This window comes from Hippopotamus amphibius, chromosome 16 (assembly GCF_030028045.1).
Source record: "Hippopotamus amphibius kiboko isolate mHipAmp2 chromosome 16, mHipAmp2.hap2, whole genome shotgun sequence".
Taxonomy (NCBI): Eukaryota; Metazoa; Chordata; class Mammalia; order Artiodactyla; family Hippopotamidae; genus Hippopotamus; species Hippopotamus amphibius.
The window spans coordinates 106853-130934 of record NC_080201.1 but is presented as its reverse complement, the minus strand read 5'-3'; the positions used below and the strand labels follow the sequence as shown (position 1 = coordinate 130934).

The 24082-nt window shown below is 55.5% G+C and overlaps 1 protein-coding gene across 1 annotated transcript; it reads left to right on the top strand.

The window, feature by feature from the left end:
• The first annotated feature begins 73 nt into the window (after nucleotides 1-73).
• LOC130838931 (AFG3-like protein 1) lies at nucleotides 74-23824 on the top strand. The gene is given in 19 exon segments (XM_057712656.1): nucleotides 74-135; nucleotides 178-796; nucleotides 2023-2110; nucleotides 4811-4905; nucleotides 7508-7657; nucleotides 9805-9873; nucleotides 12939-13017; nucleotides 13020-13062; nucleotides 13478-13585; nucleotides 13587-13719; nucleotides 15629-15766; nucleotides 15979-16132; nucleotides 17451-17558; nucleotides 18160-18285; nucleotides 20542-20652; nucleotides 21607-21695; nucleotides 22106-22306; nucleotides 22384-22521; nucleotides 22574-23824. Coding segments are annotated over 19 exon segments (2853 nt in total). The 3' UTR covers nucleotides 22916-23824.
• Nucleotides 23825-24082: the final 258 nt, after the last annotated feature.

Here is a 24082-nt window from a genome sequence, read left to right as displayed (position 1 = left end):
CGCGCTTGTTCACACCTACGTTAGGCAGTAGAGTAGACACCTAAGGGGAGGGCCCGCCTTGGCTTCGCTGCGCATGCGCGAGGCTTCCGGCGGGCGGCTGGGGGCGTGGCGCCCCGTGACCTCTTCGCCGCTGTGGTGCGCGTGCACGCGCCCGCGCCCGCGCCCGCGCGGCGCAAGGTGGGGTTGGGGGGTGTCGCCGCGGCTGCTGGCGGCGGCCGGGCCGCTCGCTGTGCGGCGGGGACGCGGCGGTGGCCCGCGAGGCTGCCGCACGGCTGGGGCAGGCGTGAGGGCGCTCGGAACCGCCCAGCGGGTGAGCGGGGAGGCGCGGCCCGCCGGTCCCGGGCGGCGGGGCGGCGGCTGCGCTCGACGGCGCGGTGACGCCATCCAGGTGCGCCGGCCGCCGCGGGACGGGGGCGCGGGGGCCTGGGCAGCGGGGGGCGGGGGCGCGGCGGCGGCGACCGTGCCCCTGGCCGCCCCGGGGCTCCAGCCCACCTGCGCGGCGAGGCGGCCGCCGCTGGCCCGAGCCAGTCTCTGCCTGCCCTCCGAGCCGCCGCCCTTCTCGCTGCGGCGCTTTCCGCCCTGGTGCTCGCCAGTCCCCGCCGCTGCCCGCGCCCTCAGTCTCGGCTCGCAGGAGCGCCGGCCTCGCCCTGCCGCGGACCTGCCGCGTCTTCTCGCGCGCGCGCGCGCGCTCCCACCGCGAGGCGGGGTCCTCCTGGGCTCCCCGGTGCCGTGCCTTCTGCTGCATCTCGCAGGGTTCCTCTCCGCTGTGATAACGGACGTGAAAGAGTGTTGTGATGTGTTCTGTGTTTTTTATTCAAACAGTGTTCGTCCAGCCCCGTCCTGCCACTCTAATCGTAGCTGAGACTGAGGGCCTCCGTGATAGGGGGTTTACAGGGACTGTCTCCTTTAGGCCTTACACGTGTCCTTGCCGGTAGGAGCTGCTCTAACCCTGCTTTAAAGGAGAGGGAAAGGAAGGCCTCAGCTGGCCCCCATCTTCACTTTTAGGTATTTTGTATTGTATGCCTTCCGCTGGGTTAGATACTCTGAAATATACCGTATGTGAAGGTTTATTTTTGTACTGATACATCCTAGGGAGCAGTGATCACATCGGTTTCTTTCCTAATGGACTCCTGATCAGAGAAAGTTATCTTGGTTTTAAGACAGTATTGAAGGACGAAGCCGTTCCGTGGGTTCAATTTTTTGTCCTGTCTTCAGGAGTGAACTTTCCTCTCTCATCTCTATTTACTTTGGAGATGATGCACTCATTAGGGAGTGAGTTTGCTTTGGGAAATAGCCTGCCTCACCGTGAGAGATGGCACTGTTGAAGTAACACAAGTGTCGTCACCTGTGGATCCAGTTTGATTGTAATAAAATATTGGGGTCAACCTGAATCTTTGGTTAGGTGGGGTTTTTTTTGGAATACAGTTAATACTAGGTTGATGAGTGTGCACAGAGCATGTTTTTAGCAAGGTGGCTTTTATTTTGCTTGTTTTTGCTATGCTCGCGTTTGACCTATGATAGTGAAAAACTGAAATTGTCCTTAGTTCTGTGCTTAACTGATGTTAAGTATTGTTAGCAGCTTATGGTAAAAACTGTTATTTTCCTCTGTGAGAACTAAAGAAAATACAGTGTCTAGAAAAACGTTTGCTTTCCTGACAAAGACACTAACCTGTGGCTGATCAAAGATAAAGCATGAAACCTTTTGGTTTTAAATTTCACATGATTTTAATGTTAGAGTAATGTTTGTTTCTGAGGCTGTAATAATTTCAGTGACCTAAATTGCCTCAGGCAGGAAGTGATTAGTTTTTTTTCACAGCTGTAGCTAAAAATTCTTCGTGTATTTCTGCATTGAACTTAGTTTTTGCTTCTCCTGTTGGAATCATATTTTTAATGAGATAAAGCTGATAAAGGCCTCAGGATTACACCTCAGCCTGAATCCTGGTCCCTTTGAACCCGTAACTGCCACTGTGAGGAGAAGCCCCTCTGGGTTGCAGAGGAAGCTGATTCTCTCTCCTGTTTCAGTGCCCCCAGGGGATCCACTTTCAGCAGTTGGCTCTGCAGACGAGACTGACGTCAGTTTCCCGGTGGCTGTGTTCAAAACCACCCAAAGGTACCGGTCTTTCTGCTACCGTGGTCGGCAGCATAAGCCACAAATGTGGCTTCCTTGGTGTCATGCATTGTGGGAAGTGGGGACAGAGTGCATGACGGCTCGGGAGGCCTGGGCCTCCCATTTTCTGGCTTCCACGTTGAGTCACACTCAGCTCTTCCCATTTCTGGGTCCCTTGCCCCGTCTCTTTACAGTGTTGATATGTTAGTGAAGGTGGTGAAAAAGAAGCTCTTCCAGAAGGAAGTTGCTGGGTGGGTCTTTGGGGGTGCATGGGAGCAAACCTTTGTTTCTGCACATCTGAGGGCCAAGCTGAGTCTCAGGTTCGGAAAGCAGAACCGAGGCCTCGTGTGGACAGGAGCACGTGTGCCTGTGAGCGCAGGTGGTGGGCTGTGCTCAGTGTCTCTCAGGAGACCCTGTGTGCGAGGGCTTGCAGTGCAGAGCACAAGGCACTTAGCACTCGGAGGTGCATGTTAATCACTCCAGGCTGAAGTTGGGAAGAAAACCGGCTTCTCCCTTCCTCTTCCTCTCTCTGGTTTGAAGTATGGCTGCTTATGTGAGTGTGGTGTGTGCTCTTAAAGTACCAGAACTTCATCATTTTGTCCCTGTGGATTTGAGAAATTTTGGGTTTGAGAAACTCTATAAGAGGAGTAGAAGAAACACAGACTTAGAAAACCAACAGCTCCCCCCCCTCCAAAAAAAATGGTGAACGGGACAGTTTGACAGATCAGACTGTCAAAATTTTACATCAGAATTTTTTTTATTCTTTATTTAATTAAATTAATTGATTTATTTTTGGCCACACTGTGCAACATGTGGGATCTTAGTTCCCCGACCAGGGATGGAACCTGTGCCCCCTGCAGTGGAAGTGCAGAGTCCTGACCACTGGACCGCCAGGGGAGTCCCAGGGGAATGATTTTCTGAGTTTTGGACTAGTTTCCTAAGTTCTTTGGAAAAACACGTTCCTGTGTGTCTTCTTCACTTTCAACTCTTTATTTCTGGTTTCCCCACCAAGTGATTCTGCAACAGCTCAGCTCAGTTCTGACCCTCTGCCTGGAGTTGGCATCAGATTCTACCCATGGGTTAAAGGCTCAGTCCTGAAATCCAAACCTCCCCCCCCCCCACACCCACTTCAGACACCAATCATAAGTCCAGGTTGTCACCTGCGCTTCTGACCAACTGGTTGTAAGTCAGAGGTTCCCATGACCCCCTTCTTTGGTTCAATTAATTTGGTAGAGTAGCTCACGGAATTCAGGAAATCAGTTTATTTACTAGACTGCTGGTTTAGTATAAAGGATGTTATAAATGAACAGCCCAATGGAGAGATACACAGGGGATGTGGGGAAGCGTCCTGGGGAAGTGTTGGGTGTTCCCCCGTCCAGCATGTGGGCAGGTTCTTCTCCACCAAGCCGGAAGCTCCCTGAACCCTGCCCTTTTGGGTTTTGTGGAGGTTCTGTCTCACGGGCACGGTTGATTACATCACTGGTGGTTGATTCAAACCACAGAGAAGGTGGGGAGGGAGGGCTGCAAGTTCCAACCCTCCAGTCCCCTGGCACCCAGCCCCCACCCTTGAAAGTCACCTCATTAACACGAACGCTGATGTGGTTCAAAGGGGCTACGATGAACAAGAAGACGTCTTCTCTCTTCTCACTTAAGAAATTACAAGGGTTTGGGAGCTTCTTCCAGGAAGACCAAACGTATATTTCTTATTAAAAAGCAGGTATCACATGGGTCAAACAAAGGTAAATGCCTGGCAGACACCATGATAGCAATTATTTGCCTTTGTCTTATGTCCTTTCCCCTGTCATTTTTGTGTACGATAAAATGCCTTTGGAAATTTTAATCGGAGGTGTAGTTGATTTAGTTACATGGGGAGAGGAGGGTTTTTCCCTCGTATGTGCCCAGCTTTTGAGGACCATTGAGGCCACCTGGTCCTTTGATTGCACTCGGAGGTAATGGGGGCTTTAGACCACAGACGGGCATGTCCTAAGTGAGACCTATCCCTCCCGTATGTACTCGGCACCTGACGGAAGGGTGGGGGGTTCCAGGGCTGCTTATGGGGCTGGATGGGTGTGATTTGAACTGTTTCTACTTCACCCACGCACGTTATGGGAAGAGGCTTGGGAACTGAATTCAGTCATCTGGTCTGTGGGTCAGAAGTGTTCTGAGGAGAGTAGGTGACATGAGTGCCAGCCTGTCGCATCACTTATTTAAAAGTAATGCCTCCTAAGGAATTCCCTGGCAGTCCAGTGGTTAGGACGCGTGCTGAGGGCCCAGGTTCAGGAAGCTAAGATCCTGAAAGCCATGAGGCTCAGCCAGAGGAAAAAAAAAAGGTGATGCCTCCTAGGTCACAACTGCACGTGAATGTAGTCACTCATGATTTCAAAGAGTGTAAGAAACTTTGAAAACTTCCTTCTTGTCTGGAAACGTCTGGGGTTGGTGTGGGCCTAGAGTCCTCACCACCTGGCCCGTGCCCTGATCCCAGGAGGCACTGCAGGTTTTCCTCCCCACTTTGGGAGATGCCCCCAGGTTTCCATTCTGCTCCTTGCCGCCCCAGCCACTTTCCTTCCATTCCCTGTTTACCTCCAGAAGGCACCAGTGTTAGCAACATTGTATGTTGGAAAGAATTTTTCTGGAAAGCATTTTCTTTCTCTGGACAGTTAGATATGATTGTTTTCTGAGGTCAGAGTTTGTTTTTTCTCTTAGGAACCAGTGAACCAAAGGATACTGGTCCTGGAGCGGGTGGAGGCAAGAGAGGAGGCAAGCGGGATGACTTTACCTGGTGGAAATGGATGCAGAAGGTTTGTGTGAGTCCGAGGACCAGTCCCAGGTGGCCTGCCACTTTTCCGAGGAAGTAGTGACTGCAGGCTCGGGCTCTGTACAGCTTTTCTGGAGCAAACTAATTCAGAGATTCTAAGCAATGGATTTAGTGTCCTTTCTTGTCTCTTGTAACATTTTTTATTTTAAAATCTATTTTATCTGATATGAGTATCGCTACTCCAGCTTTCTTTTGGTTTCCATTTGCATGGAATATCTTTTTCCATCCCCTCACTTTCAGTCTGTATGTGTCCCTAGGTCTGAAGTGGGTCTCTTGTAGACAGCATATATATGGGTCTTTTTTTTGTATCCATTCAGCCAGTCTGTGTCTTTTCGTTGGGGCATTTAGTCCATTGACATTCAAGGTAATTATCGATATGTATGTTTCTATTACCATTTTCTTAATTGTTTTGTTTGTGTTTTTGTAGGTCCTTTTCTTCTCTTATGTTTCCCGCTTAGAGAAGTTCCTTTAGCATTTGTTGTAGGGCTGGTATGGTGGTGCTGAATTCTCTTAGCTGTTGCTTGTCTGTAAAGCTTTTGATTTCTCCTTCGAATCTGAATGAGATCCTTGCTGGGTAGAGTATTCTTGGTTGTAGGTTCTTCCCTTTCATCACTTGAAATATATCGTGCCACTCCCTTCTGGCTTGTAGAGTTTCTGCTGAGAAATCAGCTGTTAAGCTGATGGGAGTTCCCTTGTATGTTACTTGTCATTTTTCCCTTGTTGCTTTTAATAACTTTTCTCTGTCTTTAATTTTTGTCAGTTTGGCTACTATATGTCTTGGCATGTTTCTCCTTGGGTTTATGCTGCCTGGGACTCTCTGTGCTTCCTGGACTTGGGTAGCTATTTCCTTTCCCATGTTAGGGAAGTTTTCAACTAGAATCTCTTCCAATATTTTCTCAGGTCCTTTCTCTCTCTCTTCTCCTTCTGGGACCCCTATAATGTGAATGTTGGTGCGTTTAACATTGTCCCAGAGGTCCCTTAGGCTGTCTTCAGTTCTTTTCATTCTTTTTTCTTTATTCTTTTCCACATCAGTGATTACCACCATTCTGTCTTCCAGGTCACTCATTCGCCCTTCTGCCTCAGTTAATCTGCTACTGGTTCCTTCCAGTGTATTTTTCATTTCTGTTATTGTGTTGCATATCTCTGTTTGTTTGTTCTTTAATTCTTCTAGGTTTTTGATAAACTTTTCTTGCAACTTTTCGATCTTTGCATCCAGTCTTTTTTCAAAGTCCTGGATCATCTTCACCATCATTATTCTGAATTCTTTTTCCGGAAGAGTGCCTATCTCCTCTTCATTTAGTTGTTTCTCTGGGGTTTTATCTTGTCCCTTCATCTGGTACAAAGTCTTTTGCCTTTTCATTTTCTGTCTTTCTGTGGCTGTGAGTTTCAGTTCCACAAGATGAAATAGTGCTGATACTGCTTGATACTGCTGTCTGCCCTCTCCTGGAGGAAGCTGTCTAGGAGGCTCGTGGGTGCTTCCTGATGGGAGGGTCTGATGGTGGGTTGGGCTGAGTGGGTGGAGCTCAGTAAGACTTTAATCCGATTTGGTGGGTGGAGGTCAGTGACACTTTAATCTGCTTGTCTGCCAATGGGTGGGGCTGTGTTCCCACCCTGGTGGTCATTTGGCCTGAGGCGACCCAGCCCTGGAGCTTACAGGCTCTTTGGTGGAGCTAATGGTGGACTCTGGGAGGGCTCATGCCAGTGAGCACTTCTCAGAACCCCTGCTGCCAGTGCCCCTGTCTCCTCGGTGAGCCACAGCTGCCCCCCACCTCTGCAGGCAACTCCCCAACACCAGCAGGTAGGTCTGGTTCAGTCTTCTATGGGGTCACTGCTCCTTCCCCCTGGGTCCTGGTGAGCACACTGTTTTGTGTGCCCTCCAAGAGTGGAGTCTCCGTTTCCCCCAGTCCTGTGGAGGTCCTGCAATCAAATCCCGCTGGCTTTCAAAGTCTGATTCTCTGGGGATTCCTCCTCCCGTTGCTGGACCGCCAGGTTGGGAAGCCTGATGTCGGGCTCAGAACCCTCAGGACTTCTGGGGTATAACTGTTCTCCAGCTTGTGAGTCACCCACCCAGCATTTATGGGATTTGATTTTAACGCGATTGCGCCCCTCCTACCGTCTCATTGCGGCTTCTCCTTTGTCTCTGGATGTGGGGTGTCTTTTTTGGTGAGTTCCAGTGTCTTTCTGTCGATGATTGTTCAGCATTTAGTTGTCATTCCGGTGCTCTTGCAAGAGGGAGTGAGCGCACGTCCTCCTACTCCGCCATCTTGATTCTTCTAAGCAGTGGATTTAATTTCTAAAACTGGGGAGATTTCCATCTGAATTTTTAAAGACCCAGAGGAGCAGTTGCCTCAGGAATGCTGACTGCCTCTCCGTTGGGGGTGTGGGGGTGCGGCCGGGGGTGCTCTTGTGGTCTCAGCCATGCGCAGAGGGCAGGTTTGGCTGTGCACATGGAGGCCGCCGGGCACAGTGTCAGAAGGCAGGGTTTGGGCTATTTCTCCCATGTCTGTGAAAGGAAATGGCCATTTTCGTGAAAGAACCCACCCTCGTTTAACTGGAACACGTGTTTGTGTTCCCTTTTTCCACAGGGAGAGGTCCCCTGGGATGACAAGGATTTCCGCAATCTGGCCGTTTTGGGGGCAGGTGTGGCTGTGGGATTTCTCTACTTCTATTTCCGAGATCCTGGGAAGGAAATCACCTGGAAGCACTTTGTGCATTATTACCTGGCGAGAGGCCTGGTGAGGGGATCCACACGCTGCCTGCGCTGGAAGGGGGTGGCCTGCGGCGTGGCCCAGGCATGTGGCCTGTTGGCCTCAGGGTGCAGATGTGACTCGGTTTTACTTTCCCCGGGTACTACGGTGCCACACTGCCCCGCGCGCTCTCCTTCAGCACCACGGCCTGACTCATCCTGTGTCCGCTTTGGCTTCTGAGACTTCTGTGTGTTTGTTGTTACAGTTCAGTCCTGAATCTGCTTCAGAGCTTTCCTCCTCTTAGGGAACCCCTGCCCCACCGGCTGGCCCTGGGACGCGGGGGCCAGCACTGTCGCCTGGTCTCTGAGTCACACCAGCAGAGCCCCAGGCTTGTCCTGTGGGACGCTCAGGCTTGAGCGTAGACTTTCACCAGCACAGAGGCTGTTCTGCCCCGTTGCCATAAAGGCCACACTGTGAAGTCAGGCCCGCCGTCCATGTGGTGACGTCCGCAAGGGGCTCTTGTTTCCCGCTAGGTCTGTGGCCAGGGCCCGTGTTGTCTGTGCTCACTTCTGTCCTCAGAAAGGCCCGTGGCGATGCTCCCTTCGTGGTGGGGAAGGCCTGCTGAAGCTCCTCTCTGCCAAGGACCTGCCCCCTGCAGGTGCGACCTGCAGGGGGTGGGGAGGAGACAGGTGTCTTGTGCCTGCGTTCTGGACGGGTTCCAGGGTTTCCTTCACACCTGACGTGGCTGACAGGGTTGTTGCAAAACACAGTGTGGAGCACGTCGGGCGCTGTTCCCTCCCCAGCGCTCCTGATGCAGGCTTGCGGCTGCGCTGAGCTCCTGTGGTGCCTGCTGGGGGCTCCCTCTTGCCTGGCTCAGTTAGACAAGGACCAGATCCTGTTCACTTGGGGGAACTTTCACGTGAACTGGGGAAGTCTAGCACGTGAACGTGAGGGCTGCACCCTCTCTTAGCCTCTCCTAAGTTGTCTGAGGAGATCCCTTGAAAACATCTCAGGTGTCACAGAAGTCAGTCATCTTAGGTGCAGAGGTTGCTGACCTGGAACAGATGTTCTTTTGTGAAGGGCTTGTTTGGGAACAAAAAACTGCAGTACCCCAAAACCTCAGCAGCAGTCTTTGTTTTACGTGTGTATGGATGTATTTTTGGCCGCAGTGCATGGCATGTGGGATCTTAGTTTCCCGACCAGGGATCAGACCCACACTCCCTGCAGTGTAAGTGCCGAGTCTTGACCGCTGGACTGCCAGGGAAGTCCCAGCAGTCTTCATTTTAAAACAGCATTGTAGCTTTTCCTGATTACAAATATAATACATGCTTGCTGCATGTAAAGAAATTGGGGGAAATAAATAGACGTATAAAGAAGGAAGTCACTGTCTGTGCTAATCCAGGCTCGCTTTTTTGTGATCTTCCTGGCCAGTCTGAAAGCAGGGCTGGTCACTCTTTTATACCCTCTGTCTGACTGTCCTTTGTGCGCTTGGGCAGGTTCACTGAGCTGGGGTGTGACAGGTCAGCTGGGCAGGGGTCCCGCGGGGCAGGGAGAGTCTTCTGTGCAGTCGTGCGTGTTCCCGTTGTCGCGGTCACGGTGGTGTTGACAGCAGGCCGTGTCTGGCCGAAGCTCCCCGGTGGGCGTGTGGCTTCCGGGCGGTGGGCTGCTGGGGCGACAGCCACTCGCAGGCCTTAGGGCCGCACTGCCGTCCTCCTGAGCGCTGTTTTCTGGCTGTGCATGTCACCGCACGCACCGTCCACCTAATCAGCTCTGTGGTCAGTACAGGATTTTCACGTGTGTCCCTTGAGGGGTTTGGGGGGGTGGGGTGCGCCGCGCGTGTTGTGGGATCTCCGCTCCCCGACCAGGGATTGAACCCAGGAAGCCCAGAACCCTAACCGCGAGGCCACCAGGGAACTCCTTTCCTTTTGGAGTTTTAAGCCAGTTTGGAGGCTTAGGGCTCAGGTATGCCACATTTTAATTCTTTCTCTGGAATTGTTTCTGTTTATGAAAAATGGTTTGCGGCCGACCTTGTCCGTGTTGGTAGGAAGCAAACCTGAGACCTGTCCTGCGGAGCGTGAGCTGCCCCCTGGCAGAGGGCAGCTTGTGCGGGCGGAGCCCGTCTGAGGACAAGGCCCAGGGTTGGTGCCACGTCCCGCCTGGGACCTCAGCTCTCCTGACAATTGTCTCTTCTCTAGGTGGACCGGCTGGAGGTTGTGAACAAACTGTGTGTGCATGTCATCCCCGCCCCTGGGACATTGTCTGAGGTGAGTACTGCCTTCAGGGCCGGTGTTCAAGGCCGGTAGGTTTTGGTGTTGGTTTTAGTTTAAGGTGTAGTTTTCTGGGAATTCCCTGGTGGTCCAGTGGTTAGGACTCCATGCTCTCACTGCCAAGGGCGCAGGTTCAACCCCTGGTTGGGGAAGTAAGATCCCATAAGCCGCGTGGCTGAAAGAACAAGCAAGGTGTAGTTTTTTGTTTTTTTTTTAGAGTAATGCCTCCCCTGGCTTCACTTCTCAGCACCCACCTGTGCTTGTTTGTTTTGTGGACACACATCAGGAACAGTCTTTCAGGTAGCACAGGACCCTCCTAAGGCTGTAGCTGTGCTTCCGTTTTGTCAAGTAACACGTGACAGCCGCTAGCTGAGACCCGGGAGGGAGAAGAGTAGGTGATAGAGGAGGGTCGAAGGCGACATCATCCCTCGACGGGTGTTTTTACTTGGACGGGTGTTTTTACTTTGACGTAAAACCTAAGGCTGTGGAGATAGGATTAAGATGGCGGAGTAGGAGGACGTGCGCTCACTCCCTCTTGCAAGAGCACCGGAATGACAACTAAATGCTGAACAATCATCGACAGAAAGACACTGGAACTCACCAAAAAAGACACCCCACATCCAGAGACAAAGGAGAAGCCGCAATGAGACGGTAGGAGGGGTGCAATTGTGTTAAAATCAAATCCTATAAATGCTGGGTGGTTGACTTACAAACAGGAAAACAGTTATACTGCAGAAGTTCACCCCCTAAAGTGAGGGTTCTGAGCCCGACGTCAGGCTTCCCAACCTGGCGGTCCAGCAGCGGGAGGAGGAATCCCCAGAGAATCAGACTTTGAAAGCCAGCGGGATTTGATTGCAGGACCTCCACAGGACTGGGGGAAACGGAGACTCCACTCTTGGAGGGCACATAAAACAGTGTGCTCACCAGGACCCAGGGGGAGGGAGCAGTGACCCCATAGAAGACTGAACCAGACCTACCTGCTGGTGTTGGGGAGTTGCCTACAGAGGTGGGGGGCAGCTGTGGCTCGCCGAGGAGACAGGGGCACTGGCAGCAGGGGTTCTGAGAAGTGCTCACTGGCATGAGCCCTCCCAGAGTCCTCCATTAGCCCCACCAAAGAGCCAGTAAGCGCCAGTGCTAAGTAGCCTCAGGCCAAACAACCAACAAGGTGTGAACACAGCCCCACCCATTAGCAGAAAAGCAGATTAAAGTGTCACTGAGCTCCGCCTACCAAATCAGATTAAAGTCTTACTGAGCTCTGCCCACTCAGCCCTACCCACCATCAGTCCCTCCCATCAGGAAGCACCCACGAGCCTCCTAGACAGCTTCCTCCAGGAGAGGGCAGACAGCAGTATCAAGCAGTATCAGCAGTATTTCGTCTTGTAGCACTGAAAAACACAGCCACAGAAAGATAAGAGAAATGAAAAAGCAGAGGACTTTGTACCAGATGAAGGGACAGGATAAAACCCCAGAGAAACAACTAAATGAAGAGGAGATAGGCACCCTTACAGAAAAAGAATTCAGAATAATGATAGTGAAGATGATCCAGGACTTTGAAAAAAGACTGGATGCAAAGATCGAAAAGTTTACCAAAGACCTAGAAGAATTAAAGAGCAAACGAACAGAGATATGCAACACAATAACGGAAATGAAAAATACACTGGAAGGAACCAGTAGCAGATTAACTGAGGCAGAAGGGCGAATGAGTGACCTGGAAGACAGAATGGTGGTAATCACTGATGTGGAAAAGAATAAAGAAAAAAGAATGAAAAGAACTGAAGACAGCCTAAGAGACCTCTGGGACAATGTTAAACGCACCAACATTCACATTATAGGGGTCCCAGAAGGAGAAGAGAGAGAGAGGACCCGAGAAAATATTGGAAGAGATTCTAGTTGAAAACTTCCCTAACATGGGAAAGGAAATAGCTACCCAAGTCCAGGAAGCACAGAGAGTCCCAGGCAGGATAAACCCAAGGAGAAACATGCCAAGACGTATAGTAGCCAAACTGACAAAAATTAAAGACAGAGAAAAGTTATTAAAAGCAACAAGGGAAAAATGACAAGTAACATACAAGGGAACTCCCATCAGCTTAACAGCTGATTTCTCAGCAGAAACTCTACAAGCCAGAAGGGAGTGGCACGATATATTTCAAGTGATGAAAGGGAAGAACCTACAACCAAGAATACTCTACCCAGCAAGGATCTCATTCAGATTCGAAGGAGAAATCAAAAGCTTTACAGACAAGCAACAGCTAAGAGAATTCAGCACCACCATACCAGCCCTACAACAAATGCTAAAGGAACTTCTCTAAGCGGGAAACATAAGAGAAGAAAAGGACCTACAAAAACACAAACAAAACAATTAAGAAAATGGTAATAGAAACATACATATCAATAATTACCTTGAATGTCAATGGACTAAATGCCCCAACGAAAAGACACAGACTGGCTGAATGGATACAAAAAAAAGACCCATATATATGCTGTCTACAAGAGACCCACTTCAGACCTAGGGACACATACAGACTGAAAGTGAGGGGATGGAAAAAGATATTCCATGCAAATGGAAACCAAAAGAAAGCTGGAGTAGCGATACTCATATCAGATAAAATAGATTTTAAAATAAAAAATGTTACAAGAGACAAGAAAGGACATTACATAAAGATCAAGGGATCCATCCAAGAAGAGGAGAGAATGATTATAAATATATATGCACCCAATATAGGAGCACCTCAATACATAAGGCAAATGCTAACAACTATGAAAGAGGAAATGCAAGGCAGAAATAGAGACACAGGTGTAGAGAACAAACACATGGACACCAAGTGGGGAAAGTGGGGAGGGTTGGGGGGGGATGAATTGGGAGATTGGGATACCAAGTTGTACACTCTAAATATATGCTGTTCATTGTCTGTTAATTGTATCTCAATAAAAGTTCTTAAAAAAAAACAAAAACATAAACAAAAACCTAAGCCTGTGGTTGGGACCAGGACAGGAGGCTTTGCTGGGAGAGGAGCGGGGGACGGGGGTGCCTCTCACAGCCTCTGGCTCCTCCGTCTCTGCAGAAGTCCGTGTGGTGCAGCATCCGCAGCGTGGACACCTGCGAGCGCACCCTGGAGACCGCCCCCTGGGAGCTGGGCGTCGCGTTCCTGTGCAGACGGCCATGGGCTACACCACCGAGAGCGGTGGGTGAGGGGGCGTGGCCGGGCCTGGTGCTGGACACGCCGCGCTTGCTGAGCCCGCTCAGGCGTGTTACAGGGTCCTCCTGCAGTCAGTGTCTGCGGGGGGAGAGAAATGTGTTAGTGCTGTTTTTATTGAGGAAAGAAGGGGCTGGGAAGGGCTTAGCTTGGGGGAGGCCGTGCTGGGTCTGGGGGGGCTTCTGAGGGAGGGGCCACGGCTGCCCTGCCCACCCCATAGGTGAAGTCGGGCTGACAGATGTGTGTAGATGGAGAAGCTGCATGCACAGACTGGCACGTTTAAGAAAGAAGCTGCTCCCCTGTGTGTAGCAGAACTAAGTTCTGCAGCCGGCCGCTGCCTGCGGCCTGGAGGCAGAGTTCATGGCGTCTCGAGGGAACGTGACCAGTGGTTTTCTTGGGCTTTCTAGGTCTTTCTTGCGAAGCCCGGTGCCCACCCTTCTGCTGACTGGCATTCTCCTCTGTGCCGTGAGGAGGGGCCCGATGGGGGCTGGGCGTGGCGGGCAAGGAGGGGGCCTCTCTAAAGAGCAGCGTTGGCGTGCGCTTTGCAGATGTGGCTGGTTGTGAAGAAGCCAAGTTGGAGATCATGGAGTTTGTGAATTTCCTGAAGAATCCCAAGCAATATCAGGACCTCGGGGCCAAAATTCCGAAGGTACTGACTTGAGGGAACAGGCGAGGCTCTGAACCTCACCCTGGTTCATTGTGGGCGAAGCAGCACTTGGTAATGATTCTGTGTTCTGTTAATGACAGCGGGGTGTAGAAATAGCATTTGCAGAGTAGAAGAGTGAAAATCCTCGACTCTGATTAACTTTCAAACTATAAGACTGGAGTCACAGGAGCAGTGAACGCCCACCTGGAGTGTGTTTATTTCACCTTCAGGTACAAACGGACGTCTTTGTTGGTGTCTAGAGGACAGCCCTTCCTTTGAGTTTGGCCCCAGTGATCAAATTCTCTGTTAAATTTCCTGCCCGGAGCACTTACCGGTTGTAGTTTTGTCTCTCTGTGATGAACTGAGAACTTAGAAGTGATCTGAGTGTAGGATCCCATATTTTTATGACGTTTTCTTACTCTTTCAGTTTTCTATCCATTCAGTTTGACAGCATTTTTTTCTTTAACCGTTTGCCTATGTTGCTTTATCATCTAAAGCCTTTGACTTTGTTTTTGAAGAAACAACTTTATTATTAAAGTGTACAATTAAAATAAGCACACGGAGTTCCCTGGCGGTCCAGTGGTTAGAACTTGGCACTTTCCCTGCCGAGGCCCTGGTTCAATCCCTGGTCGGGGAACTAAGATCCTGCAAGCCGCGTGTTGTGGAAAAAAACAACAACAAGAGAAAACGCCGTCAAGTATCAAGTACAACTCGTAAATGGGTCTGGGATCAGATGCAGGCACCTCTCAGGAAGCCATGGCCCAGCAGTGGGACTGGTGTGGGGTGTGGACACAGGTCGAGGTGCTGGGTCTACCTGCAGGTGCCTCTGGGTGTTAGGGACCTTTTGAGGGCCTGGCAGAAGCTGTGAGTCCTTTTCCCAGAACGTTTAGCAGCTCACGTGGAATAGATTCACAGAGCCCTTGGGGCATCCCTGGGCCCTGGACCAGGCTGCGCGCTCTTGGGGGTGGGCAGCGCTCACTGCACTGACCTCCTGGCGGCCCCGTGCTCCCCCCAGAGCATCCTGGACAGCAGGAGGACGTCACTGACCGCGGGGGATGAGCGGGCAGGAGGTTTGAGCTTCTGTGTGGCCACCTGGGGAGAGTTGGCTGGAAAGCCCGGCTGCGGCAGGCACAGGAGGCACCCTGGGTCCCACGGCCCCTGCCTTGAGGAGACGGGCAGGGATGGGGGGTGAAGACCCTCTGTGAAGCCGTGTCCACGTTCACGGGGCCCTGGGGCCCTGACACCCTGTGGGTTCGAGTTCTGTGGCTCCCTGCTCCCCACCTTTACGTGTCTTGTTCTTAAAGACTTAAAAAAACAACCTCATGGGCTCCTTTGAAAGAAGTAGATATTGACCCACACCCTCTACTAGAAATGGAACAATATGAGACCCTTTTAAATCTCTCAAGTTTCTGGCGTAACAGTATCCCCCAAAGGAACACCGAGGCGCGTGACTGGAACGTGCGTTGTGCTTTTACACCCTGAGTCAGCACAGAAGAAGGCGGGCTGTCGACCAGGGAGCACAGGTGCCGGTGACCACACACCTTGACAGCTGCCGCTGGGCCAGCCGGGCAGAGTCACGCCACCACGTCTGGGGCCTGGGGGCTTGTCCGTCCTGGTGTGAGTGGTGTGTCTCATACAGCCACTTGACAGAGCACATCAGACCCCGAGATGCAGCCAGTCCTGCCCTGGGAGCGTTGCCTGGAGAAATCACCTGCTCGGTTGGGCTGGGGGTGTGGGAGGCTGTCCTGTGTCTGCAGCACGTGACCTTCTCATGATGAGCCCGCATTCATATCACAAGCAGGAGGTATCGAGTGGGAAGCAAACCTCAGCCGACCGGCCTGCTTTAGAACACGACCCTCTCCTCGGCTCCGTCTGGGCCCTTTCAGAACCAGCTGTCGCCTTTCTGTTTCAGGGAGCCATGCTCACTGGTCCTCCTGGTACCGGCAAGACGCTTCTCGCCAAGGCGACTGCGGGGGAGGCCAGTGTGCCCTTCATCACTGTAAACGGGTCCGAGTTCCTGGAAATGTTTGTCGGCGTCGGGCCAGCTCGGGTAGGTGGACGTGCCCTTGTCCTTGCCCTGGGCTTCGTGTGGGACTCTGGTGATAGGCGCAGAGCAGAGCATGGATGTGCAGGGGGACCTGGGCGGCGGGCAGAGCAGCTGAGGTGGAGTCGAGTTCCAGAGGCGAGGGCTCAGCTTGGTGAACTCTTAGTTCTGTCTTGGTACCGGTGACAGAGCAGCCCCTGCGTGGACTCCTGTTTCAGGTTTGTGACATGTTTGCAGTGGCCTGAAAAAACGCCCCATGTATCTTATTCATTGACGAGACTGACGCGATTGGCAGGAAGCGTGGCCGCGGGTTCTTCGGGGGCCAGAGCGAGCAGGAGAACACCCTGACCCAGCTGCTCGTGGAGATGGACGGTGAGCGGCCACACGACAGCCCCCAGGGCGCTCCCTCCGTGCGGGAGCTCCTGGGCGAGGACCCCTGCTCGCAGTGCTTTGAGGAGGGCTGTTCTCAGGCACGCACGGTGGAGGGCGCTGGCCTCAGAGCTCAGCACAGGACGGGGCCGACCTCCAGGCCCCTTCCACGTCTAGCAGGCTCTGTCCTGCTGCCTCCCTGACTCAGGCCGCCTCCTGCCCTAGAACCCCTCTCCTCTCTCCCACTCGGGGCTGCTGCTCAAGGAGGTCCTAGCTCCACGTGGCGGCCCATCAGGGCTGCTGAAGCTTTATGGGAAGCATCCAGGCGTTGGTGCTAGTTTTTGAGTTTGGAGAAGCCTTTGCTGGACTTTTGGCAGGTGTTGTCCTCACTTTGGCTTTGGCGCTGGGCGGGGTGCCTGACACGACACCTCGGGTTTGGTGATTCACTGGGGGGACTCCGTGTTTAGTTGGATTCATGAGCACAGTTGAGTACGGTGACAGGACACAGTAGGACCACGGGGAGTGGGTGCCTTGGGGCCAGGGAAACTGGCCACAGCCTCTGGAGCCCTCTGCCCACTGAGTCTCAGGGCGCAGCTACTTCCCTGGCAGGGGGCTGGGCGACACTCCGGCGTGTAGTCCACCAGGACGGGCTTTCCCCTGGGGCTAGTCACCTGGCAGCCTCTGCCGAGCACGTGCCATGAGCCCGGCCTCCCAGGAGGAAGGCAGGTGCTTGGTAGAAACCACACGTTTGCAAAAACAGCTGAGGCTCAGGGAGCCCCTCTTCTCAGGGAGCAGCGGGGGTGCTCCCTGAGTCCTAGGTCCCAGAGGTGGCCGAGGGCTCCCGTGAGCAGGCCCTTCTGAGGACGAGGGCTGGTGAACTCAGGCCTTCGCCCTCATGTGCGCCCCGCCTGCCTTGCCGTCTGGCTCCGTGGGCCTGGCAAGCTGTCTAGGACCTGGGTGCAGGGAGGTCTCCGCAGGGGCCCAGGGCGCTGACAGTGGAGGAGCAGCCTGGCCCCTGCAGCTCACTGTGTGCTGTCAGGAATGGATTAGGACGGCATCCAGTTACCCACCAGTGCTCACGTGCCTCAGGCAGAGCGGCAGGGCCGCGGGGACCAGAGCCACTGGTTCCTGCCCCCGGCGTGGGTGTCTCCGCTCGCTGAGCAGCCTGTGTGGTGGAGAGGCGGGCCCAGCATGGGGCTTCCAGGGCAGGCAGTGGTCCTAGGCAGATGGGGGCCGGTGTGCAGGGGAGGAGCCTGGAGGAGGAGAGGCTCCTGCCGGCCTGGGCCCCCTCCTCGGGCTCACCTGCTTCTCTCACGTCCAGGCTTCAGCTCTGCCACGGATGTCGTCGTGCTGGCCGGCACCAACCGCCCCGACATCCTCAACCCACCCCTGACACGCCCCGGCCGGTCTGACCGTCAGATTTACATCGGTGAGTGTCCTGGACGCCTGGGTGCTGAGGCTTGGCTCTTCATTGCCTCTGGGTTAGACGTTTGATTAGATCGTTAGCTGGGTATTTGGAGGAGATTTTGATTGGGGTCCCAAAGCAGTCAGTACGACGCTGTGAAACACGGGAGGTGCGTGCGTGTCCTCCACGTTGGGAGGGACAGGTGTGGGTGGGGCCGGGGGAAGGTCACTGCAGTCCATGTGGGGTGGGGGGGGGGCGGGTGGCTGACTTGGATGCTCAGCTTTGGTCTTTTGTGCACCGTGACAGAAAGTCAGGGGTGGTTTGCAAGAGGAGCACTCGCCCTGGCCCTTGCGTCTCTGCCAGGGCCGCCCGAGTCGTGCTTGCTGTGGGGCCCCTGTCCTGGGGATACATTTGCCTGGACCAGAGCCTCCGTGGTCAGGAAGGTCTTTGATGCACTGAAGAGCTGAACGTATGTGATCTGTGGGTGGTTTCTGCCACCCCGAGCTCCTCAGCCCCGGTTGGACAGCTGAGTGTGTAGTGCAGACACGCAGGCGAGGACCTTCATGGCCTTAGTGAAGTGGCTGCAGGTGACCCCGCCCTGGCTGTCTGTGCCTCTCTCTTTTAGGCCCCCCTGACATCAGAGGCAGGTCATCCATCTTCAGGGTCCACCTGCATCCGCTCAAGTTGGACAAGAGCCTCCGTGAGGAAGCCCTGTCGAGGAAGCTTGCGGCGCTCACTCCAGGCCTCACAGGTGAGTGCGGCCAGGCGGGCCGTGCGGGGCCGGCCGTGTCATCGCTGGGTGGTGTCTGGCAGGTGCCACCCTTGTCTGTAGAACTTTGAGTCTGGTGGACACAGCAGAGGCCTCGGAGGTGATTCGCCCGGGGCTGGCCTGTGTCTGTGTGCCCTCCTGCCGCCCGCAGCACCGTGTGATGGGGCCTCGGCCCCGCGGCGTGCTGCCCCGTGAGCAGAGACTCTTGAAACCAGCAGGTGGGAAGGGGCACGTGATGGGGAGGGGTCTTCGGTAAGGTTAGCGTGCGATTTCTCCTTGGAAGCCATGGAGGCCCGAAGGCAGTGGACCTGGCAGAACTGTTCTTCAATAGTGAGGAGAAATTAAGGCATTCCCAGGTATTTTCTAAAGGGGAGGGAACTTCTTATATTTAAACTTGCCCTACAAGAAGTGCTAGAGTCCTTCAGGCTGAAGCGGAAGGGCGCTGGCCAGGGACTCGAAGCTGCGTGAGGAAGAGCCCTGGGGAGGCAGCGGCTCGGTGAGCACGAAGGCCGTGTCGCTGTGCTTGGCGTGTGCAGCCCCTCTCTCTTCCCTTTATGGGTTGGGGGGCAGGCGCGGAAGACCATACAGACACGTCCTTGTTCCTAGGCACACGGTGTGAAAAGATGTTACCCGTGAAGGTGGGAGGGGCTGTGTGGGAGCAGAAGGTTTGTATGTTGTTAAAGCGGGAAAGGGAGACACTGACCCTCCGCTTCCCGTGGGGCTGCCCGGGGATCCGGTGGCAGCACAGCGTGTGCGGAGCAGAGCTGGCAGACACGCTCCCCCAGCGCAGATCTCCCTGCAGGGCTCCTGTAAACAGGGCGGGCGGAGCCCAGAAGAGCGGGACTGCGTGCCCGGGTACAGCTTGTCCATCTCGCCCAGCTGTGTCTGTCAAGGATGTGAAGACCATTTGATGGGGAAAGAACAGTCTGTTCAATCGAATGTGCTGGGACAACAGTCTCCACGAGCAAAAGGATGAAACTGGACCGCAGACCACATTCAGCAGTGAACTCAGAATGGACAAGGAACATAAGCTGTGGGGCTGGACTGTGAAGGCCTGAAAGGAAAATCTTCGTGACCTTGCATTTGGCAGTGGTTTCTTAAAGCACAAGCAACAAGTGAGAGAACAAAGTAGACTTCTTCAAGATGAAAATTTTTTGTGCATCAAGGAACATTACTGAGGTGGTGAAAAAGCCCACAGAGGATGCATCTGGTAGGGTCTATAATCCAGTATATACGAAGAACCCAATTTAAAAATGGGGACAGGATTTGAATAGACGCTCTTCCAAAGAAAGATGCAAATGGCCAGAAAGCACATAAAAAGGTCAGCGATATTAGTCCTGAGGAAAACGTGTGTGAAAACCACACCGTGACACCGCGTCTGCCCACCAGGATGGCGTGGGGGCGGGAGGAGGCGCTGGCAGGGGTGTGGGCGGTGGCTGCGCGCACATGGCACTGGGGGGGGTCACAGTGTGACACGCGGCCTGGTGCTTCTTCAGGAAGCGAAATACAGTTTCTGTGTGACCCCCAGTTCCCCTCCTAGGTGTCTAAGAGATGAAAAAACGTTCACAGAAAGGCTTGTACACGGGTGTTCACAGCGGCATCCTGCATAAGCGCCAAAAGGTGGAGAGCACGCTGGTGCCCGGCAGTGCGAGGCCAGACAGGTGTGTGTGCACAGGGCCAGCTGCACCGGCCAGGCTGGGTCGGGGATTTGCGCGTCCGTGGGGTTTGGTATCTCCTGTGGGTGCCTCTGGGGAGCTGTGCGTGTGGTGGAAGCTGGTTCAGCCACGAGAGGGGATGAAACACCAATGCCCGCTGTGTTAGTGGATGAACGTGGAAATTCTGTGCCGAGTGAAAGAAACATGAAACGCCCAGAGCAGGCAAACCCACAGAGAGGACGGAAAGGCAGTTCGTGGTCGGCCGGGCGCGGCACAGGATCCGCCACAGACATCGCGTCTGTGGTGGGGACGTTTGAGGTGGGATTAGAGTGATAGTCGCCCATCTTGATGAATTTACCAAAAGTCTTTGAAATGTGCGCTTAAAATGGATGGATTTTATGTTAAACGAATCATACCTCAGTAAATCATTGAACTAAAACGCTGGCTAAGAGCAACGGTGACTGACAAAGCAGGTCCCATTTGCTTCAAGCCCTTGACCTAGTTCAGCTCTGGTCCCTCTGCTGCGGGTTTTCCTGAGTCTGCCCCGGGGCCCTGATGGGCCCGTTTCCCTTTTCTGGGTCAGGTGCTGATATTTCGAACGTTTGCGATGAAGCGGCCCTGACTGCCGCCCGCCACCTCAGTCCTTTTGTTCGGGAGAAGCACTTCGAGCAGGCGGTTGAGAGGGTCGTCGGAGGTGAGTGGGGTGCTTCCAGCTCTGACCTGCAGCGGGCCCGCCCTGGGGCGCCGTTTTTACTTCAGTGCTCTGCAGCCGTGGACAGTGTTCAAGACTTTTCCTAGAGCAACGTTTAGAATTTCAAAGAGGAGTAACCTCCAGGGCGCTGAATCAGACTCCGGTTCGGGGGCTGCCTGTGGCCGAGAGGAAGGTTTTGGGTGCTTCCTTGGGAAGCTCGAGGGGCCGCCCCAGTGCTCCTCCTGGGCCAGCGCGCCCTGAGGAGATGGAGGCTTCAGCGTGGGGGGAGGTCTCCCGGGTGCGCTCCCGGGGTCGGAGGTCAGGGAGGCGTCCGAGTGGCCAGCAGCCGTCCTTCGTGACCCTGCCCACGGCTGTGAGAGCCAGCCCGTCCAGGCTGCAGGTGGGCAGGGCTGCTTTGTCTTCGCTTCACTGTTTTGTGAAGTGCGACGTGTACAGACAAGTGTCGGTAACCCCGGGCGGTCACCACAGCTGCTCGACGCTGTCCTGGTGGCCCCGCCGAGCTGCCCAGCCGTGACGCTCGGCTCGCACGCGTCGCCTGTCTTCTCTGTGCGCTGCCCCCTGCCTGTGTCTGGGCGTAGGCGGCGTGGAGAATGCGCCTGTCTCCCTGCCTCCGGCCTCATCGCTGGTCAGGCCACAGAGAGTACCTAATCCCTTTGGCTGAAAATGGGCCCCCAAAGCCACCTGCTGTCTGCACAGTGAACGGGGTGGGGCGTGAGGCTTCTGCAGAGCAGAAGACAGCGTAGCGTCTGGTGCGGAGGGACAGGCACCCGGCGGTCCCGAGCCGCGTGTGTGGAGTGGACAGGCTGCGGGTCCTGTCCTGTTCGGACACAAGCTCTGACCAGCCCCCAGCGCGCCCTGAGTGCAGGATGGGGCCTTGGCGCCCACCTCCCAGCGGCCTGTCCGTCCTCTGCCTCTCCCCATGAGTTTGACTTGTAGGTCTCGAGAAGAAGACACGGGTCCTGCGGCCCGATGAGAGGAGGACGGTGGCCTACCGCGAGGCTGGCCACGCGGACCCCCTGCTCAGGGTCGGCCCGCTCCCCTCCTGGGGTGGCTGTGTCGGCACTGCGTGTTCCAGGTGGCACCCCTCTCACTCTTGGAGGGCTGCGGTGGTCTAGGGTTTGTTACAAGACTGCGGGGGGGGGGGGGGGGGGGCAGAGGTGGCTGCTGTTCCAGGAGGGTCTGGATGCTGGCCACGCGACACCTGGAGGTTCCACGCCACCTCACCTCACGCAGAGCTTGTCCCCGACGGCACGGCTCCTCCACGGCTTCCTGGGCCGGCGGGCCGGCGGGGTGTCTGCGGTCCTCTTTGGGGGGGCCCCGTCTGTGCTGGCCTTCTCGCGCACGCTCTTGCAGAGACGGGCAGTCAGGGGGCTGAGGCTGGTCCCGGATGCCCAGGGACCCTGGGGGGTGACGGTGTGCCCGCCGTGTCTGGCAGGTGTCCACCGTCCCCTGGGGCGAGGGGCTCGACGGCGCCCAGCGCCTGCCCCGGGAACAGTACCTGTGCCCGCGGGAGCAGCTCTGCGACCGCGTGTGCGCCACGCTGGGGGGCCGGGGGGCCGAGCAGCTCTTCTTCGGGCCGATCACCGCGGGGGCCCAGGACGACCCGAGGAAGGTCACCCGGAGCGCCCACGCACAGGTAGAGTGGCGGCGGCGGGGGTGGCGGGGGCTCGGGCCGCTGTCCGCCACGCTCACCCAGCCGCCTGCTTGCCCCAGGTCGTGCGGTTTGGGATGAGCGAGAAGCTGGGCCAGGTGTCCGACCTGCCCCGGCCCGACGAGGCGCTGATGGAGAAGCCGGACGGCGAGGCCACGGCCCAGCTCATCGACCGGGAGGCGCGGTGGCTCCGTGCACGCGTGCACCTTGGATCTGCGGACGTGCCTCCAGGGAGCAGGTGGACGTGGCGAGTGGGGGCGGCCCGTCCCTGGGGGCGGAAGGGGGCTCCGCAGGGTGCGCGGGCGGCCTGACGCTCCTGGTGTGCGGGTGGGCCGGCGGCTGCCGGAGAAGGAGGTGCTGGAGCGGGCCGACCTGGTGGAGCTGCTCGGGCCGCGGCCCTCCGTGGAGAAGACCGCCTACGAGGAGCTCGTGGAGGGCACGGGCGGCCTGGAGGAGGACGCGTCCCTGCCCGAGGGGCTGAGGGGCTGGCGCTGGGGGCTGGAGGAGGGCGGCACTGAGTGCCCTGTGCAGGAGAGCCCGGCCTGGTGCTCCTGCCTGCAGAGCTGCCTCCAGCATCTCCAGAGAGCAAATTAAAACACGTGATGACTGCAGACGGGTGTTTTCAGATCAGGGTCCTCTGAGCCACGGGGATTCCTGTGCCCGAGTCAGGGCAGGGCACTGGCCGAGAGTCACCCGCCCCCGGGGCCTGCGTGTGGGACCCCCTGGGCCTCCATCGAGGTGGGCCGTGGGCTCATCTGCTGGGGACAGCCACCCAGTGTGGGGGCGTCAGTGCTGGTCACCTTACCTGCCTCGGGGAGAGATGGAGAAGGGACTTGTGGCCCAGTTCAGAAATCCTCAACGTTTGATGCGGTTCAGAATTAAGGAAAGGAAAATATGAGCCAGGTGTCAAGGGAATAGCTGTTAGGGTGGTGGGAGGCCAGGTAGCCCTTATGGAGGGAACGTGCCATTCCCACAGGTGGGGGGGGGTCCGTGGGGGTCTGAGCCGAGGGGGTCACACCAGGAGAAAACCATCCCCGTTCTCAGGGTGGGGGCCTTACCAACTGTGTGTCTCCAGGAAGCTGCATTCCCTGTGGCCCCGTGTTGTCATAATCCAGGAGCAGGAGCTCTGGGCTGCTTGACGTGACAGGACAGCCACTGAGGGGGTCGTAGCTAAGCTGTAGGGCTGAGGCCTTCCGTTGTCTGGTTGGTCCTGGAGTGAGACCAGGGCCCAGCCCGCGGGGAGCCAGGGTTGGTGGAAGTGGTCCCTCAGGGCCCCAGCACACGGCCGGGGCGTCACAGGTGTCGGAATTGCGACGGTAGCGGCAGCTGCTGTCTTGGGTGGGTGGACGGGCGTCCCGGGCCGACTGCGGGAGGAGGGCCACCGCCCCACGTGCCTGCCGCCGCTGGCCCGGCCAGAGCCACACGCTGGGCCTCAGGGATGAGATTTTCCAAATCATTTGGTATGTTTCCCTCAAAAATAAGTTTCCAACTTGGGACAGACACTTTCCACCTTGTTTGTGAAACGTGTGTTGCTGACTTTGTAAAATCTCTGGGGCTCACCCTCTAATGCAGTCTCCACTACTCAGCCTCTGTATGCTGCGCTGCGTGGGGTCCTGCCGGGGCCTGTCTTGGGGGCTCCTTCTGATGGAGGTGGGGTGCTTCCCTTGACCCCAGGAAGGCCCCACGTTGTCGCAAGCCTGGGGGTCTGTCCTTTGGGAGACTGGGTGCAGCACCTCCCTGGGCCCAGGGCACACCCTTCCC